The 21,267-nt window shown below is 43.3% G+C and overlaps 1 protein-coding gene across 2 annotated transcripts in view; it reads left to right on the plus strand.

Annotated features, from left to right (window-relative positions):
• The first annotated feature begins 463 nt into the window (after nt 1-463).
• Nucleotides 464-21,267, plus strand: part of LOC121530674 (golgin subfamily A member 7) — a 31,004-nt gene continuing 10,200 nt past the window's right edge. Inside the window, exons 1-3 of one of the 2 annotated variants that reach the window (XM_041835815.2) lie at nt 464-732; nt 2,899-3,024; nt 18,481-18,633. In XM_041835815.2, the coding sequence (XP_041691749.1) occupies nt 724-732; nt 2,899-3,024; nt 18,481-18,633 (288 nt within the window). In that variant the 5' untranslated portion in view covers nt 464-723. The remainder of the gene's footprint in view (nt 733-2,898; nt 3,025-18,480; nt 18,634-21,267) is intronic. The other variant, XM_041835814.1, reaches the window with a different exon arrangement.

Consider the following 21,267-nt stretch of genomic DNA (forward strand, 5'->3'; position numbering starts at 1 on the left):
AGGCTACAGTTCCCTTTACATGCCATAGGCCCATTTGAAGTCCCGTCTTGTGACTGTCGAATTTGTATAGAGCCTCACAATCATCACACAGAACATAACCGGCACTACTATAATCCTCTTTTACCACTTCACCAAATACTTTCCAAATATTACTTTTCTGGCCCTCCCTTCTCTTTATTTTCAACTCTCCTTTCGCAGCTTATTATCTGTCTTATTGAATTAAACTTCGACAATGACCTTTTTGCCTCCGTGGTTTGACGTTAACTCCATGGATTGATGATAACTTTTGCTGCCCTTCCCAAAAGCATTATTTGGCGATTGGCTGTATAGGCTATTTGGCTGTGTAGGCTTATGCAGTAATACCCGATAGCCTAAAATAATGAAAGAAACCCAAGGATCCCAGAGCGCACGTACAGGTTGGAGAGTAGTTGAGAGTAGCTACAGGGCAGGGCATAGTTCGTGATGCCCTGGACCAGAGGTAGTTGGAAAACGTAGAAAATTCACTCAAACTCTGTTTCATTTTTCCAATCATGCTCACTCTAAATGTAAGATTAATAAAGTTTGACAGCAAATTAGATATTTTTGGTTGATTATTCTCACACAGAAAGTAGAGAATTCAGTGCATATGAATTTGCCGGTCAGGAACCTTGTGAATTGGAGAACTTGTATCCAGACACATTAGTAGCGGTACTCAGCTAACGGAAAGTAAACAGAGCTGGCAACATGGCTGAGGTAAGGAATTTTGTGATCAGTTGTTTTAATCACAATTATCCTCGCTAGCAGTATATGACTATGCCCATTTTGTCAATCAATTGTGTACTTACAATTGATTGCGTGTTAATAATATGTATATCGATGGTCTGCCTTATATGATCTGTCTTTGCCGCTATCTAACGTTAGCTAACATCGACATGTAAATAGCTAGCTAACTAGTTAATTCACTAAAGATGGGGCGTTGTTTGTCTTTGATATGATTGGATTTTAAATTGTTTTGTATGAAATTGTATTATCTAACTCGTTTCTGGTGTTATTTTTCCTAATGAATGTGTGAGGCAGATAGCGAGATGAGCTGCTAGCTAGCTAGCTAACCATTTTGACAAATGCAAATGTTATCTAGCTGGATAGTCAGCTAGTTAATCAACACATTTATAACTGAATTATGCTTCTGTTGTTCTTGAAGTTGAGTTAGCTAATGACATTTACTAGTACCACTTTAAATTTGATGAAACAATAATACATTCCCTCATTCCTCTGTTGAAAAGGTTTGCCCTAATTATTCATTTATTAGCTACAATGCAATTGCAGTGATTCATTGCCCCACCTTGTAGATAATTGTAGGGTAGACAAGTCAGCATATGAGAGTAGAGATTTGATTGTGTTCGCATACTTTAGCTTATCAAAACTCTCAGGACGGGGTTAAGCATGTCTATGCGTACTTCACAATAACACTATAGTTAGCTAGCTTGTGTGTCATACCTTTACACACACACACACACACGGAAGCATTTACATCATTTAGCAGACGCTCTTATCCAGAGCGACTTACAAATTGAAGCACTTCATGAAACTATATTAGCCTATTTCGCTTCTCAGGCATGTTAAAGCTAATAGATTTTTCCTTCAGAAAAAATAACCCTGAAATGGCTATAGCTAGCTACTCCTACTCTCCTACCAATTAAAACATAATTGCTTGGATAAATCATGATAACCTAGCTAGATAAACATGTCAGATTAGAGTTGATGTTATCTGTTCCTGCTGTCTGAGAAACAGCCAGAGACCAGTGTTAAAACAGCTTGTCAGAATGATGGATTATCACATAATAGCTGTAGGGCTTAAATCTTAAATGGAAGACAGACAAAGTTAGTTTAACTTTTGAGGACATTTTATCCATAACCAAACAAAGTTGTGATGAGCGTAATAGATCATCTAGGCTGTATCCTGTTCCTAAGACTTATGCTTCAGTAGTCTGAGACACTGACTTACTGTATGGTTTATGAAGGACACACATTATATCCTGTTAGCACAGCACACTGTAGGCTAATAATGAATCAGAAGTTGTGTCCGAAATGGCACCCCATTCCCTATGTAGTGTAGCGCACAACTTTTACCAGGGCCCATATAGGGCTCTGGTCAAAAGTAGTGCACTATAAAGGGAATAGGGTGCCATTTGGAATGCATCCGGAAAGCAAGCCATCCCTCCTACTCCACTGAGGTTGATGGTCTCCCAGTCTGGTAGTGGCTTCCATTATAAAACAGGATAGGATTATGAATGATTAACGTTAGCCGGCCTAATTCATTGTCTTCACTTCATAGATCAGTGTTCCATGTCATTTGTTTCCTTGTTCTTACTAGTGTTTAAGCATAGCCTAGTCTTATTCGTTATGCGTAGGCTACACATTTTGTTTTCAACAGTGCTCCATTTGTTAACATTCATTATTAATCAGAGTCCACACTGCATTGTAATCTTTGCAACAGGAAACTGCCATCTGTTTTTCATTCTGCCAAAAATGGCAGCCATGTTATTAAATGGCAGCCATGTTATTTTGTATACAGAATAGGGCTGTCAGTTAATCAAATAGATGAGGCTTGTTGATATGGTTGTTGTTCCTGCTACTTCATGCCAATAGATGTTAAATCTATTTGACTATTAGGCCTAAATCATTTGTTTATGGTTGAAATCCAAATTGCCTGTTGTGCACATCTAGGCTGTCAGCTTAAACATGTATTCATTATGTGTTAAATCCTCACTGAGCTCTTCAACTAAAGCCAGTTTGCCCCCTTCCTTCCTTCCTTCCTTCCTTCCTTCCTTCCTTCCTTCCTTCCTTCCTTCCTTCCTTCCTTCCTTCCTTCCTTCCTTCCTTCCTTCCTTCCTTCCTTCCTTCCTTCCTTCCTTCCAGACTCACAGCTTGCAGGATATGAGGCAGCAGGCGGCTATTGCTGCCAAAGTGTTCATCCAGAGAGACTACACCAGCGGCACTGTCTGCCATTTCCAGACCAAGTTCCCTTCTGAACTGGAGAACAGGGTACGCTATAGCACTCTGATAGCACTGTGATCTGAGTCCATCTGCATAGTGTGTCAGAGTAGGAGTGCTGATTGAGCATCAGGTATGCCTTTTAGATCACAATAAATAAGATTGCATGGACAGGGTCCGTATCCAAGCCTCTCAGAGTAGAACATTGGTCGTAAGTGCTCAGAAGGTTATGCATGAAGCCTCTTTAGTCATAAGTCCCACCGAGTTGGCAGATATTTAGGAGACCTCATGAGGTGTCTTAACCAGTTAAGAGTTACCAGCAGGTGTCTTGATAATAGAAACATTCAGTCAGTGAGTCAGTGGTTCCTGCGCCACATGCAATTGCTTTGGAGTTGTTCAAATAATATGTTGATATTTCTATATGATCAATCCATAAATAATCTAGGGTTACATGCAACATAATCTCTTGCGCTTTTGACAATTATTTCATATGAGGCCTATTTCACATGATAGCCTAAATACTTATAGCCACTAGGCTAATAAATAAACATGTTTTTCAAATATTTAATGACTTACATCATGTTATCATTTTGGAGTGCAACATCACATTGTTAAAAAAAAGATGCCTAAATTAGGCATGCCTCTAAATTGGGCAATTGAAGGCTTCTTGGGGGCTTACAGTGCATTCGGAAAGTATTCAGACCCCTTCACATTTTGTTACGTTACAACCTTATTCAAAAATGTATTAAATTGTTTTTTTCCCTCATCAATCTACACACAATACCCCATAATGACAAAGCAAAAACAGGTTTTTAGAAATTTTAGCAAATGTATTACAAATAAAAAATGTAAATATCACATTTACATAAGTATTCAGACCCTTTACTCAGTACTTTGTTGAAGCACCTTTGGCAGCGATTAAAGCCTCGAGTCTTCTTGGGTATGACGCTACAAGCTTGGCACACCTGTATTTGAGGAGTTTCTCCCATTCTTCTCTGCAGATCCTCTCAAGCTCTGTCAGGTTGGATGGGGAGCGTCGCTGCACAACTATTTTCAGGTCTCTCCAGAGATGTTAGATCGGGTTCAAGTCCAGGTTCTGGCTGGTCCACTCAAGGACATTCAGAGACTTGTCCCGAAGCCACTCCTGCGTTGTCTTGGCTGTATGCTTAGGGTCATTGTCCTGTTGGAAGGTGAACCTTCGCCCCAGTCTGAGGTCCTGAGCGCTCTAGAGCAGGTTTTCATCAAGGATCTCTCTGTACTTTGCTCCGTTCATCTTTCCCTCGATCCTGACTAGTCACCCAGTCTCTGCCGCAGAAAAACATCCCCACAGCAGGATGCTGCCACCACCATGCTTCACCGTAGGGATGGTGACAGGTTTGCTCCAGACTTGACGCTTGGCATTCAGGCCAAAGAGTTTCAATCTTGGTTTCATCAGACCAGAGAATCTTGTTTCTCATGGTCTGAGAGTCCTTTAGGTGTCTTTTAGCAAACTCCAAGCGGGCTGTCATGTGCCTTTTACTGAGGAGTGGCTTCCGTCTGACCACTCTACCATAATGGTCTGATTGGTGGCGTGCTGCAGAGATTATTTTCCTTCTGGAAGGTTCTCCCATCTCCACAGAGGAACTCTGGAGCTCTGTCAGAGTGACCATCGGGTTCTTGGTCACCTCCCTGACCAAGGCCCTTCTCCCCTGATTGCTCAGTTTGGCCTGGCGGCCAGCTCTAGGAAGTGTCTTGGTGGTTCCAAACTTCTTCCATTTAAGAATGATGGAGGCCACAGTGTTCTTGGAGACCTTCAATGCTGCCGACAAATGTTTTGGTACCCTTCCCCAGATCTGTGCCTCGACACAACCCTGTCTCTGAGCTCTACGGACAATTCCTTCAACCTCATGGCTTGGTTTTTGCTCTGACATGCACTGTCAACTGTGGGACCTTATTTAGACAGGTGTGTGCCTTTCCAAATCATGTTTTATTTACCACAGGTTGAGTCCAATGAAGTTGTAGAAACATATCAAGGATGATCAATGGAAACAGGATGCACCTTGAGCTCAATTTCGAGTCTCATATCAAAGGGTCTGAATACTTATGTAAATAAGTATTTCTGTTTTTTAAATTTTTAATACATTTGCTACCATCTCTAAAAACCTGTTTTCGCTTTGTCATTATGGGGTATTGTGTGTAGATTGATGAGGAAAAAATTAATTCAATCAATTTTAGAATAAGGCTGTAACGTAACAAAATGTGGAAAAAGTAAAGGTGTCTGAATACTTTCCGAATGCACTGTATGTTAACTTCGATTGTGTTCAATGAAAATGATAGACCTTCCAAACGTTGTATGCAAAATCATTGGCAAGTGACTTGATGTACTGTGCTAAAGCTATTTATAGTTGTTAAAGGGGAGTGTGTTGATAATGGTAATATTGTAAAAATTTAGCTTTTAACAACGCTCAGAGTTGGTTTAAAAAAAGGTTCTGCATGCCAATATATTAGGGCATCATTAAGAGTAGGCAAAGTGATCGTGTCAGGCGAAAAATTTGGTCAAACATTTTACAATTGCAACATTTGATGTACAGCCACATACACCGTGGTTGTCTGAAGCGTGCTATAAAGTTCACAGCTGGTGATGCCTCATCGCAATTGGTTGTTCCCCATTTGCAACAATGTCAATGAGCGTCATCACTATCTTTCCTTTGCGGTACCTCAAACTGTCGTGATTACCAGCTGAGAAACTTTTGTGAGTTGATTTTACTCCTGGCTCAGTGTGTTTGAGCAGTGTGTTAACATCATCCTTAAACCTACTCTGAGCTGGGAGGTTTTTTAGTCTTAAAACAGGTTTTAACAGGATTCCGAGGACTTCTTTCTGAGATGCTTTTGTGGATACGGGCCCTGATCCTAGACCAGCACTCCTACTCTGAGACGATTGATACATACGGCCCCTGATCTGCTAAGGCTCCTGCTGCTCAGACCTATTTGATCTATAAATCAGACCGAATTTTTAGACATGTTTATGTCCCGTGTCCAGCCCCTCCAGATATATCTCTGATCTCCTGCTTTTAGTTAGAGCCCTGTGGGGTTTTGTAGGCTAGGCGCAGAACACGTCAAGAAGTGCAGCTTATGACTCCAATGCAGTCTTCACTGATCTGGTCTATGTCCTCAGTTGAACTGTCACACTTGAGTGCAGAAACTGGTTTGAAATACAGGATTTGGTAATGATCCAGCGAATGGAGTGAAGCAGGTCCATGAGGATAAACACTTCTGCGCTATGCCCACATTAAAGATTGTGCAGCTAGCTAAATGGTTAGAGCAGAGTTCACAGGAACAAAAACTATTTTTTGCCATGCATGTGCCACATGAAAAGAGTAGCTTTACAACACAGCTTTGTGGTTTAATGGCACTTCCCTCTTGATTGGGTGGTCTCTCTTTAGCACACTTTGTGTCCTGTAGGATGCACTATACATACCAATGCTGAAGAAATACAGCATGCTACTCCTCCGGGAGTCCATCCACAGCTACAGTGCCTCATCAGAAAAAACCTTTCCAACATTTCTCCCATCCCTTTGCTAGCACAGTAGTATATCATAGGAATTGTGCTGCCAAACTTTTTAAGTGAGTTTGTTATTTTTTATACAGTCATATTTATTTCACCAGATTTTTTTTTCTCCAGATGTCCAAGTGACAAAATACCAAATGTATCAATTCATAAAACACTTTATTTTATTCAACTTTGGATCCATGTTGCTCTTTTATCTGAAATAGATCATGGGGCAGCACGTTCTGTTGATGATTTCACCTCTGTTGAATAATGTTTTCTAAGGTTTAGTACAAGAACATGTCTGGAGAAGCACTAAGCGGTCAGTGTATTTGGCAGGTAGCGAGCCAGACCAGCCAGGGACAATAAAATAAATTGTTAATGCTGTTACCCTTTCCTTTTTATTTTCCTTATTCACATATCTACAGTAGATCGCTTGACACAAAGTAAGCTAAATAAGTTGTTTAAGATGGTTGTTTCTGAGGATAGATACCATCGTAGCACACACTTATCCTAAAGCCTGTGTGCAGTACACTTCTTAATGTTCAAATTACTGCATCCAACGTAATGGAAAGATGTTCAGACGAAGGAGAAATGTGGTTTGAATCCCAGCCTTATGGGAAATTAGAGGGAGAACAAAGACTCCTCACGGCAGGCACCAAACATGCCTAAGACAACTGATCTGTTGGCGCTTGTTGTTACATTCCATGGGCAGTGGGTGCATGGGAACATAACTTGGAGGCTGTTCAGAGGCCTGAAAGGCCTGGCTGCTCTCCTCATCTGGTCTGGTTTGCAGGACACCAAGTCCACTCTCTTAGTTGTGTGACAAATAGCACCCTATTCCTTATAGTGCACTACTTTTGACCAGAGCCCTATGGCCCCTGGGCAAATTGAATGCACTATAGGGCTGGAATATTTGGACAAAATATCTAATAGCAAAAAAAATAGAAAAAAAGGCAGATATTGTGATTTATGAGTTGCGATTTTCCAAACACTTGGGTGAAAACTTGGTAATTCCATCAAACATGGTTAATACAAGTGTCAGGGTAGAGAACATCACTTATAAAATGAGGTCAAATGAATTAATACATACTGAGCTAACTGAATACAAAACCAAATGAAACATATTTTCCACAATTGTTATACATATGATAATAGGATTATTACACCTACTTAATAACAAACATTCATTTTTAACATGATCATCTAAATCTAGTGTACTATAAGCGTAGCATTAATTAATAAATAAATAACATTCCTATTTTACCATTGAGTTCTTATACTAACTGTAAGTCGCTCTGGATAAGAGCGTCTGCTAAATGACTAAAATGTAATAACCTAAGTTAATTATTTATTCAGGCAGCTATAGGCTACAAATGCAATAGGAAGCTTATGAATCTGCAATTTATGTATAAGTAGGCTCAATCATTATTATAATATAAATTAAAAGTCAAAGTGCCTTAACATGTAACACAGCCTACCAATTGCAAGGTGCAGCCTGTGTCTGAAACATTGGAGTCTGGTCCAGTCATTCAATGCAATGGCCTTTATCAACTTCTCCCTTAAATGCATACTTCGGAATTCCCCAGAATCAGATGAACTTGTGGATACCATTTTTATGTCTCTGGGTCCAGTGTACAGTGTTGGGATGGCGACTTGGGAGAAATGTGTGTATCTCCTGTCCAGCTTGTTTATTGTCTTCTTGAAGCCATCTTTGCTGACTGAATGTGATAGATAGGTGATAGCCTCTGTGATTTCTGCGTCTGCGGGATGTTTTTTCGTAGGGCATTACACTCGAAAACGCATCAGCAATCAATGCCTGCTTAACGTAGGTAGGGAATGGTTCTTCTTCAAATGATTGAATAAATGTTTTGTGTTGCCTCTTATCGCCACAACTCTGAGGCACTTTTTGCACAACACTTGCATTTGGTTGACATCGGTTTGCCTGTAGCCGAAATACTGCCATACCACTGAAGATGTGCCGTTCTTTGGCACCAAATCGACGTTCTCGTTAGCACTAGCAGCACTCGTTTCCGACACACTTTGAGGTGAAGCCCTTTCTCTCCGGTTAGTGCTATCCGGCATCCTTGCTATACGGGATCCTTGGGACGTCCCTACCCTAAAACCTAATTCCGTTTTTATCTGAGTATTATTATTATTATTTTATTTGTATTTTTTTCTCCATATAAATAAATAAAAATTCGAAGACAATTTTCACATGCTTCGTAAACAATAGGTGTACACTAACAGTGAAATGCTTACTTACAACAATGCAAAGACAAAAATACAGAAATAATTGAAAAAGAATAACACAAGGAATAAATAAATACACAATGAGTAACAATAACTTGGGGTAAGTACCGAGTCGATGTGCAGGGGTACGAGGTGGATGTGTACATATAGGTAGGGATAAAGTGACTAGGCAGCAGGATAGATAATAAACAGTAACAACATTTAGTGTAAAAAGGTCAATGCAGATAGTAGCTATTTGGTTAACTATTTAACTAAATATTTAGCAGTCTTATGGCTTGGGGCTAGAAGCTGTTCAGGGTCATGTTGGTTCCAGACTTGGTGCATCGGTACCGCTTGCCATGCGGTAGCAGAGAGAACAGTCTATGACTTGTGTGGCTGGAGTCTTTGACCATTTTTAGGGCTTTCCTCTGAAACCGCCTGGTATAGTGTTCCTGGATGGCAGGGAGCTCGGCCCCAGTGATGTAATGGGCCATCCGCACTACCCTCTGTAGTGCCTTGCGGTCGGATGCCAAGCAGTGATGCAGCCAGTCAAGATGCTCTCAATGGTGCAGCTTTATAACTTTTTGAGGATCTGAGGGCCAATTACAAATCTTTTCAGCCTCCTGAGGGGGAAGAGGGGTTGTTGTGCCTTCTACCCGACTGTGTTGGTGTGTGTAGACCATGATAATTCCTTAGTGATGTGGACACCGAGGAAGTTGAAGCTCATGACCCGCTCCACTACAGCCCTGTCATTGTGGATGAGGGCGTGCGTGTCCCTCCGTTTCCTGTAGTCCACGATCAGCTCCTTTGTCTTGCTGAAATTAGGGCAGCAGGTAGCTTAGTGGGTAAGAGCATTGTGCCAGTAACCGAAAGGTTGCTGGTTCTAATCCCCGAGCCGACTAGGTGAAAAATCTGCCTGTGCCCTTAAGCAAGGCACTTAACCCTAATTGCTCCTGTAAGTCACTCTGGATAAGAGCATCTGCTAAATGACTAAAATGTAAATTGAGGGAGAGGTTGTTGTCCTGGCACCACACTGCCAGGTCACTGATCTCCTCCCTATAGGCTGTCTCATCATTGTCTGTGATCAGGTCAACCACCTTTGTGTCATCAGCAAACTTAATGAGGGTGTTGGAGTTGTCTGTGGCCATGCAGTCGTGGGTGAACAGGGAGTACAGGAGGGAACTAAGCACGCACTCCTGAGGGGGCCCGGTGTTGAGGATTAGCGTGGTGGATGTGTTGTTGCCTACCCTTACCACCTGGGGGTGGCCCGTCAGGAAGTCCAGGATCCAGTTGCAGAGGGAGGTATTCAGTCCCAGGTTCCTGAGCTTAGTGATGAGGTTGGAGGGCACTATGGTGTTGAACACTGAGCTATAGTCAATGAACAGCATTCTCACATAGGTGTTCCTCTTGTCCAGGTGGGAGAGGGCAGTGTGGAGTGCAATAGAGATTGGTTCAGTGTTGCTTTCCTCGAAGCGAGCATAGAAGGCATTTAGCTCGTCTGGTAGGCTCGCGTCACTGGGAAGCGCGTGGCTGGGTTTCCCTTTGTAATCCGTGAAAGTTTGCAAGCCCTGCCACATCCGATGAGCGTCGGATCAAATCAAATCAAATTTTATTTGCCACATGCGCCGAATACAAAATAGTCCGGGTAGCCATGATTAGCTATTCAGGAGTCTTATGGCTTGGGGGTAGAAGCTGTTGAGAAGCCTTTTGGACCTAGACTTGGCGCTCCGGTACCGCTTGCCGTGCGGTAGCAGAGAGAACAGTCTATGACTAGGGTCCTGTTTTGACTTTTTGATGGCTCGTTGGAGGTCGTAGCGGGATTTCTTATAAGCGTCCGGATTAGTGTCCCGCTACCTTGAAAGCAGCAGCTCATGGCTTCTGGTTGGGATATGTATTTACTGTCACTGTGGGGACGATGCGATGCACTTATTAATGAAGCTGACTGATGTGTTAAACTCCTCAATGTTATCAGATGAATCCCTGAACATATTCCAGCAAAACAGTGCTGTAGCTTAGCATTCGCTTCATTAGATCACTTCTGTGTTGAGCGTGTCACTGGTACTTCCTGTTTGAGTTTTTGCTTGTAAGCAGGAATCGGGAGGATAGAGTTATGGTCAGATTTGCCAAATGGAGGACGAGGGAGAGTTTTGTATGTGTTTTTGTGTGTGGAATAATGGTGATTTAGAGTTTTGTCGCATCCTAAGATGGATTTCAGTTTCCGTGCTTTAAAATCACTGGCCACTAGGAGCGCCGCCTCTAGATGTGTATTTTCTTGTTTGCCCTATACTGCTTGTTGACTGCGGTCTTAGTGCCAGCATCAGTTTGGTGGTAAATAGACAGATATGAAACATTTAGATAACTATCTTGATAAATAGTATGGTCTGCAGCTTATCATGAGGTATTCCAAAACCTCAAGACTTCCTTAACATTAGAGATTTTGCACCAGCTGTTAACAAAGAGACACAAACCTCCCCACTTAACCTTACCCGAAACTACCGTTCGGTCTTAACGATACATAGGTAAACCTGCTAGATGTATATTATCCATGTCCATGTTCTGCCACGACTCAGAGAAACATAGGATATTACAATTCCTCATGTCCCGTTGATAGGATAGTCTCGAGCGAAGCTCGTCCAGTTTGTTCTCCAGTGATTGTACATTTGCCAATAGAACGAAGGGTAGATGCGGTTTATTTACTCACCTAGTGTGTAGTGTCATCAGGGAGCCCGCTCGTTTGCCTGTCTTTAGCCGTCTCTTTTTCTTTGACTTCCGTGTATTAGGGCCTGTTCCCGGAAGGAGCAGTACGTCCAGAGCTTCCGACTCGTTGAAATCCAAATCTTAATTCAAATCAAGGTTCGTGATCGCTGTTCTGATGTCCAGAAGCTGTTTTCGGTCGTAGGAAATGAGGTAGGAAATATAATGTAAAAACAATGCCATCCACTGTAGCGCCATCTTCATCTCAATACAAAAATGTAACGTTAGACGTTAATGATGTAGCTGTACATTTTCGGTGAAAACCACTACAAGAAATGTGCTTTAGCTGTCACGCTGGCCTGATGTTGGCTACACTATCTAGCTACTTCCCTTTCCTTACTGCGGCAAGCAGGTGCGAAGGACCCTGGCCAGTGTTGTTGTTGTTGTCGGCTTGCAGCGCAAACTCTCCCCATTGAGCAGTGTAGACTGTATCATGGTGACAACAAATGGTTACTACCAATATTACAAGTTATTTTTTGTGAAGGCTGCTAAAAATAGAATCAAGTGGGATGGAACATTTTGGAGATAGTGACCAAATCCAGATGGTGACCAATACTACAAGTTATTTCTCCCTCATCGAAAAATAAACATCACTTTCTTGTGCAAGTTTTAACTAGCACCATGCTGTTGCCAGCTGGCCAGCATAAACTAGCTGGGAAGGGAAGCAAGGGCTTATCAGGACGACTGACTGAACCGAATCCATTCGTTTCCACACTCGACTCTCAGCTGCGCGACATACATCATCCATTTGGATCATGATAAGCTGCAGACCAGATCGTCAAGGACATCAACCACCCAAGCCACTGCCTGTTCACCCCGCTATCATCCAGAAGGCGAGGTCAGTACAGGTGCATCAAAGCTGGGACCGAGAGAATGAAAAACAGCTTCTATCTCAAAGCCATCAGACTGTTAAATAGCCATCACTAGCACATTAGAGGCTGCTGCTGCCTATTGAAATCACTGGCCACTTTAAGAAATGGAACACTAGTCTCTTTAATAATGTTTACATATCTTGCACTACTCATCTCATATGTATGTTCTGCATTATATTCTATAATATTCTACTGTATCTTAGTCCATGCCGCTCTGTCATTGCTTGTCCATGTATATATTCTTAAATCCCATTCCTTACTAGTTTTGTGTGTATTGGGTATATGTTGTGAAATTGTTAGATATTACTTGTTAGATATTACTGCACTGTCGGAGCTAGAAGCACAAGCATTTCGCTACACCCGCTATAACATCTGCTAAACACGTGTATGTGACAAATAACATTTGATTTGATTTGGACCCCAGTCGTGTCCGTATAGCCTCTCCCAACCAGCGTCTAACTGCGTGCGCTAAGCGGGGACGCTTGTGATTGGCCAGCATATGCATGTCATGCAAAGAGTGAGAGAGCCGCTTGTGATTGGTCTGCATCCTCTGTGCATGTAAAGAGTAAATGAATGGAGTCTAGCACATCTCAGTGGAGGAGGTACCGTATAGTTTTTGTTGTATTTTAATTTGTCATTTAGCAGACACTCTTATCCAGAGTGACTTATGGTAGTGAGCTCATATATTTTCATATTTTTTTGTACTGGTCCCCCATGGGAATTGAACCCACAACCCTGGCGTTGCAAGCGCCATGGTCTACCAACTGAGCCACACGGGACACTGGTATTAACGGAGTGTCAAAGGAAGGAGAAAATCGTAGCCACTTGCGATATGGATATTGCATATGTCAATATTGCAATTTCGATCTGAATTCTATTAATCATGCAGCCCTAGTGCACAATATAGGGGATAGGGTGCCATTTGGGACGCAGACTCAGTCTCTCCAAGGAGACCGGATTGGAGAGACGCGCCGACACTCAGTCAGAACACCCTTCACTACTTCCAGTGGTCCAACACCCCTTGGCCTGCCCTCCAGTGGAGCAGGCCTGACCTGGCATGATGATTTAATGTTAGACATTTACATTTACATTTTAGTCATTTAGCAGACGCTCTTATCCAGAGCGACTTACAGGAGCAATTAGGGTTAAGTGCCTTGCTCAAGGGCACATTTACGTCATTTAGCAGACGCTCTTAAACAGAGCGACTCACAAATTGGTGCATTCACCCTATAGGCAGTGGGATAACCACTTTACAATTTTGGGGGGGTAGAAGGATTACTTTATCCTATCCCAGGTATTCCTTAAAGAGGTGGGGTTTCAAATGTCTCCGGAAGGTGGTGAGTGACTCCGCTGTCCTGGCGTCGTGAGGGAGCTTGTTCCACCATTGGGGTGCCAGAGCAGCGAACAGTTTTGACTGGGCTGAGCGGGAACTATGCTTCCGCAGAGGAAGGGAGCCAGCAGGCCAGAGGTGGATGAACGCAATGCCCTCGTTTGGGTGTAGGAACTGATCAAAGCCCGAAGGTACAGAGGTGCCGTTCCCCTCACTGCTCCATAGGCAAGCACCATGGTCTTGTAGCGGATGCGAGCTTCAACTGGAAGCCAGTGGAGTGTGTGGAGGAGGGGGGTGACGTGAGAAAACTTGGGAAGGTTGAACACCAGACGGGCTGCGGCATTCTGGATGAGTTGTAGGGGTTTAATGGCACAGGCAGGGAGGCCAGCCAACAGCGAGTTGCAGTAGTCCAGACGGGAGATGACAAGTGCCTGGATTAGGACCTGTGCCGCTTCCTGTGTAAGGCAGGGTCGTACTCTCCGAATGTTGTAGAGCATGAACCTGCAGGAGCGGGTCACCGCCTTGATGTTAGCGGAGAACGACAGGGTGTTGTCCAGGGTCACGCCAAGGCTCTTCGCACTCTGGGAGGAGGACACAACGGAGTTGTCAACCGTGATGGCGAGATCATGGAACGGGCAGTCCTTCCCCGGGAGGAAGAGCAGCTCCGTCTTGCCAGGGTTCAGCTTTAGGTGGTGATCCGTCATCCATACTGATATGTCTGCCAGACATGCAGAGATGCGATTCGCCACCTGGTTATCAGAAGGGGGAAAGGAGAAGATTAGTTGTGTATCGTCAGCGTAGCAATGATAGGAGAGGCCATGTGAGGATATGACAGAGCCAAGTGACTTGGTGTATAGGGAGAAAAGGAGAGGGCCTAGAACTGAGCCCTGGGGGACACCAGTGGTGAGAGCACGTGGTGCGGAGACAGCTTCTCGCCACGCCACTTGGTAGGAGCGACCGGTCAGGTAGGACGCAATCCAGGAGTGAGCCGCGCCGGAGATGCCCAGCTCGGAGAGGGTGGAGAGGAGGATCTGATGGTTCACAGTATCAAAGGCAGCAGACAGGTCTAGAAGGACAAGAGCAGAGGAGAGAGAGTTAGCTTTAGCAGTGCGGAGAGCCTCCGTGACACAGAGAAGAGCAGTCTCAGTTGAATGACCAGTCCTGAAACCTGACTGGTTTGGATCAAGAAGGTCATTCTGAGAGAGATAGCAAGAGAGTTGGCTAAAGACGGCACGCTCAATAGTTTTGGAAAGAAAAGAAAGAAGGGATACTGGTCTGTAGTTGTTGACATCAGTGGGATCGAGTGTTGGTTTTTTTGAGAAGGGGAGCAACTCTCGCTCTCTTGAAGACGGAAGGGACATGGCCAGCGGTCAAGGATGAGTTGATCAGCGAGGTGAGGTAGGGGAGAAGGTCACCGGAGATGGTCTGGAGAAGAGAGGAGGGGATGGGGTCAAGCGGGCAGGTTGTTGGGCGGCCTGCAGTCACAAGTCGCAGGATTTTATCTGGAGAGAGAGGGGAGAAAGAAGTCAAAGCATAGGGTAGGGCAGTGTGAGTAGGACCAGCAGTGTCATTAGACTTAACAAACGAGGATCGGATGTCGTCAACCTTCTTTTCAAAGTGGTTGACGAAGTCATCCACAGAGAGAGAGGAGGGGGGAGGAAATGTGGCAAAGAGCTTCCCTAGGGTTAGAGGCAGATGCTTGGAATTTAGAGTGGTAGAAAGTGGCCTTAGCAGCAGAAACAGATGAAGAAAATGTAGAGAGGAGGGAGTGAAAAGATGCCAGGTCGGCAGGGAGTTTAGTTTTCTTCCATTTCCGCTCCGCTGCCCGGAGCTCTGTTCTGTGAGCTCGCAATGAGTCATCAAGCCACGGAGCTGGAGGGGAGGACCGAGGCCGGCCGGGAGGATAGGGGACACAGAGAGTCAAAGGATGCAGAAAGGGAGGAGAGGAGGGTTGAGGAGGCAGAATCAGGAGATTGGAGGGAGAAGGATTGAGCAGAGGGAAGAGATGATAGGATGGAAGAGGAGATAGTAGTGGGAGAGAGAGAGCGAAGGTTGCGGCGGCGCATTACCATCTGTGTAGGGGCAGAGTGAGTAGTGTGGGAGGAGAGCGAGAGAGAAAAGGAAACAAAGTAGTGGTCGGAGACATGGAGGGGAGTTGCAGTGAGATTAGTAGAAGAGCAGCATCTAGTAAAGATGAGGTCAAGCGTATTGCCTGCCTTGTGAGTAGGGGGGACGGTGAGAGGGTGAGGTCAAAAGAGGAGAGGAGTGGAAAGAAGGAGGCAGAGAGAAATGAGTCAAATGTGGACATAGGGAGGTTGAAATCCCCCAAAACTGTGAGGGGTGAGCCATCCTCAGGAAAGGAACTTATCAAGGCGTCAAGCTCATTGATGAACTCTCCAAGGGAACCTGGAGGGCGATAGGTGACAAGGATATTAAGCTTAAATGGGCTAGTGACTGTGACAGCATGGAATTCAAATGAGGAGATAGACAGATGGGTTAGGGGAAAAATTGAGAATGTCCACTTGGGAGAGATGAGGATTCCTGTGCCACCACCCCTCTGACCAGATGCTCTCGGGGTATGCGAGAACACATGGTCAGACGAGGAGAGAGCAGTAGGAGTAGCAGTGTTTTCAGTGGTAATCCATGTTTCCGTCAGCGCCAAGAAGTCGAGGGACTGGAGATTAGCATAGTCTGGGATGAAGTCAGCTTTGTTGGCAGCAGAACGGCAGTTCCAGAGGCTGCCTGAGACCTGGAACTCCAGGTGTGGGGTGCGTGCAGGGACCACCAGGTTAGAGAGGCAGCAGCCACGCGGTGTGGGGCGTTTGTGTAGCCTGTGCAGAGAGGAGAGAACAGGGATAGGCAGAGGCATAGTTGACAGGCTGTAGCAAATGGCTACAATAATGCAGAGGAGATCGGAATGAAATGAACTAAACATCTGGGAGAGTAGAGAGCAGGGCCTCCCTCACCAAAAACTTCTACCTCAGAAACTATAATTGTTTCACTGAACCACCCGAACAAAAACTCTACCAACTTCCACCTTTAGAAATCAGAATTGTTGTGAACCACAGCGGTTCAATGTTTAAAGGAATAGACTCAACCCACTTTATTCAGCTAGCTAACTATGACACCATAGCTAACTAGCATGCTAGCATCCAATAACACACAGTTTAGCACCAACACTTGGTCACAACAAACCACCAATAGTGTGTTAACACACTAAGCAGATAATTCGGCTATGTAGTACAACTATATTGTATTTAGCTACTACAGTACAGTTAGCTGGTCATGTTGGCTAGCTAGCAATGGCCACTGTGTTGACCTTGTTTGAAGAACGGCTAGCTAGCTAACTAGCTTCGTGCAACCCCGGCACCACCGAAAAACAATGCCAACCTACAGTAACTACCCACAACAGCCCACAATGCCTAGCTATGACGCCATAGCTAACTAGCATGCTAGCATCCAATAACACACAGTTTAGCACCAATACTTGGTTACAACAAACTACCAAGAGTGTGTTAACACACTAAACAGATAATTCATGTCCGTGTCTAGTTCCTTTCATAACGCAGCAAAAAATTAAACGTTGGCTAGCTAGCACATTAACACTGGAAACAGCTCTCCACCGTTGCACTAAACAGATAATTACCAATAAACGTTACCAGTAGCTACCCGCTAGCTAGCTAGCATACCAAGAGTGTGTTAACACACTAAACAGATAATTCATGTCCGTGTCTAGTTCCTTTCATAACGCAGCAAAGATTAAACGTTGGCTAGCTAGCACATTAACACTGGAAACAACTCTCCACCGTTGCACTAAACAGATAATTACCAATAAACGTTACCAGTAGCTACCCGCTAGCTAGCTAGCTAGCTAGCCTCGTGCTTCGCCGGGCTCCGCCGTAAACAATACAATACTTACCTACAATAATTGCCTACGGAAACCTACAATAACAACCTAAATAACTACGTAAATAAACTACCTACCTACGATCTAAATACATGGTTTAAGCTTTACTCAACACCATATGAGAAGCCAAGCTTACCTCCTGCTAGAGAAAAACACAACCTCTCCCGACGAATATCCATTTGGGGATAACTGGTAATATAAAAACCCACCTCCCACCTATGTTAGCTAGCCCTTAGTTCCACTCTGTACGTAATTAGGGAGTGTGGTTGCTTGGAGCTCTGTCAGAGCCACATTGCATCTCTCATATCAGCAACACCTATCATCACTGGTTTGATAGAAACCTTGGGAAAGTTTTTTTTACTATGCTAGTCTCTGCCAGTAGATAAAGAGAGAGTCAGATTCCTCACTAGCGGTTTTGGTGTGTCCTGCGGGGTGATAAAGTGAAAACATGTGGTGAGCACACGGCCAAGGCATCCTAATTATTTTGGGAGGCTTGTCCAATAGTGTAGAGGGATTGCAGCATTCTCTGATTTAATAGATTCTGGGAATCAACCCACTCATTTATCACGAGGGTGAAAAGAATGGGAACATTTTACCTGGCATTTGTTAGATATCTAACGATCCATTTGATCATTTTAAAATAGAAAAATACATCACTTAGTTAATATCTTGATTGCCTTCCCTTAGATATCACCTTATGTATCATCTCAAAGGTACAGTTTTTGATTTGACTTGGGTTGCTTCCCAAATGGCTCCCTTTACTGTACATACAGTACAGTGCACTACTTTTGACCAGAGCCATATGGGCCCTAGCTGGTCAAAATTAGTACACTATTTGAGACACAACTAGAATTATTATTATTTTTCATTGTGGTTTGTGTTTCAGATTGATAAGCAGCAGTTTGAGGAGACTGTGAGGACGTTGAACAACCTGTATGCTGAGGCAGAGAAGCTGGGAGGCTCGTCGTATCTAGAGGGCTGTCTGGCCTGCCTCACAGCTTACACCATCTTCCTCTGTATGGAGACACACTATGAGAAGGTGGGAGACCCTCACCCATCCACACAATTTGGGTTGTAAAATATGGTAACTTTCCCCAGATTCCCAGGTTTCCAGATATCATGTTTGGAAGTACAAAAAAAAAGTATGAATGTATGCACTGACTACTTACTGTAAGTCGCTCTGGATAAGAGTGTCTGCCAAATGACAAAATAAACAAATATTCCCAGAATAAGCAGGAAATGTGGAATCTTTCAAGGATTTCTGGAAAACCTGTGAATTTTGAGAAACATACCAGAATTCTGCAACCCTACATACAACTTAATGTATGCTAACTACAAAGCTATGCCAAGTAAAGCCAATGTACTGTAAAAAATGCTTTGAAGTTCTCAAACTTGAGAGCTTGAGGACAAACAGATTTAATAGATTTTACCCTAATCAGCAGCCCTATTTTGGAGTCAGAAAGAAATGCCCCCTCATAGAAATTGCTTGAAATTAAATGGTATTTTGTTCCCACGCTGGTCTTTATTACTGTCATGTAATCCATCAAGATATTTGGTCAATGGTTTTATCTTTCATGTTGCAATTCTGAATTAGGAGGGAGGAACCCATACCAGTACAGTGAAGGTAAAATGAGATGTGAGATATTTATTTATATTAATATAATCAATCACCTTTTATGATGTATAATCAGTTAAAATGGCAGAGAACAGGACAGCTCTAACAGTAACGCCCATACAAGCTGATGTAGACAATCTGATTTAAAATGTACCTCTTTAGTAATTTCCAGAGCGGCTTACAGTATACAGTGGGGAAAAAAAGTATTTAGTCAGCCACCAATTGTGCAAGTTCTCCCACTTAAAAAGATGAGAGAGGCCTGTAATTTTCATCACAGGTACATGTCAACTATGACAGACAAATTGAGAAAAAAAAACACATTGTAGGATTTTTAATGAATTTATTTGAAAATTATGGTGGAAAATAAGTATTTGGTCACCTACAAACAAGCAAGATTTCTGGCTCTCACAGACCTGTAACTTCTTTAAGAGGCTCCTCTGTCCTCCACTCGTTACCTTTATTAATGGCACCTGTTTGAACTTGTTATCAGTATAAAAGACACCTGTCCACAACCTCAAACAGTCACACTCCAAACTCCACTATGGCCAAGACCAAAGAGCTGTCAAAGGACACCAGAAACAAAATTGTAGACCTGCACCAGGCTGGGAAGACTGAATCTGCAATAGGTAAGCAGCTTGGTTTGAAGAAATCAACTGTGGGAGCAATTATTAGGAAATAGAAGACATACAAGACCACTGATAATCTCCCTCGATCTGGGGCTCCACGCAAGATCTCACCCCGTGGGGTCAAAATGATCACAAGACCGGTGAGCAAAAATCCCAGAACCACACGGGGGGACCTAGTGAATGACCTGCAGAGAGCTGGGACCAAAGTAACAAAGCCTACCATCAGTAACACACTACGCCGCCAGGGACTCAAATCCTACATTGCCAGACGTGTCCCCCTGCTTAAGCCAGTACATGACCAGGCCCGTCTGAAGTTTGGGGGAACTTGCACAATTGGTGGCTGACTAAATACTTTTTTCCCCCACTGTACTATTACTAAACAAAAGCCTTTTTCAGATCCAGCTCTACCGGTTGGCACAGACAACCATATAGGATTTGATTTATTCTGGTGATCCATTGATTCAGACTGCTCATAAAGGGGCTTTTGTTTAGTAATAGTACAGTGGGGGAAAAAAGTATTTAGTCATAAAGGGGCTTACATGGGAGTCATAAAGGGGCTTACATGTTAAGGTCATCCTACCTGGAAATAATGTGGAGCCTTGGTCATATGCCTAAAGGAAAGCCTAGTGGGAAAATAGATAATTGTAATCTAGGAGGATAAATGCTATTTCTCTTGTTTTTTAATGGGGCCTGCTGCTGTCGAGCGAGCCACTCTCTCTCTCCTTTCCCGGGGGAACAAAATGCTCCGGGAGAAAACAGTGTTCTGATTGTATAACACCAGTTGGAGAGAGGAGGTTCTAAGCTTTCTATAGGTATGCTTTGTATTTCTCAACTCTCAATGTTGAGCTCAGTAGCAACTATTTTATAAAGAAGATATTTGATATGTCTTTGAGATACAGAGCGCGTGAAATGAGCATTGTCCATTGCATTGGGTGGTAGTATACAACTGCAATGTCTTTTTGGGAACATTACATTTAATACATGGCTACTAGAAGTGGGTATTATATTTAGAGTTAGTGATCTAGCTAATATGTTTTGAGTTTCCACTTTCTCAGGTGGTGAATTAACCCCAAATAAATTGGCCTATGATATTAGAGCACATAAAGATGCAGGCAAATTCATCTCTATTAAACATATTTTACAAAATCTGAAAATTCTAGGGCCCTATTTTAACAGTAAAAAACAACAATACCTTATTTCTTCAATACCATCTCGGTAGTCTATTACACTTTTTAAAAATACACAGTGAATGACTTTATAAGACTATAATAATAATATGCCATTTAGCAGACGCTTTTATCCAAAGCGACTTAGTCATGCGTACATACATTTTATGTATGGATGGTCCCAGGAATCTAACCCACTATCCTGGTGTTGCAAGCATCGTGCTCTACCAACTGAGCTACTGATTTTTTATATTGTGTGACACAAC

Source organism: Coregonus clupeaformis, chromosome 18 (assembly GCF_020615455.1).
Source record: "Coregonus clupeaformis isolate EN_2021a chromosome 18, ASM2061545v1, whole genome shotgun sequence".
NCBI classification, from domain to species: domain Eukaryota; kingdom Metazoa; phylum Chordata; class Actinopteri; order Salmoniformes; family Salmonidae; genus Coregonus; species Coregonus clupeaformis.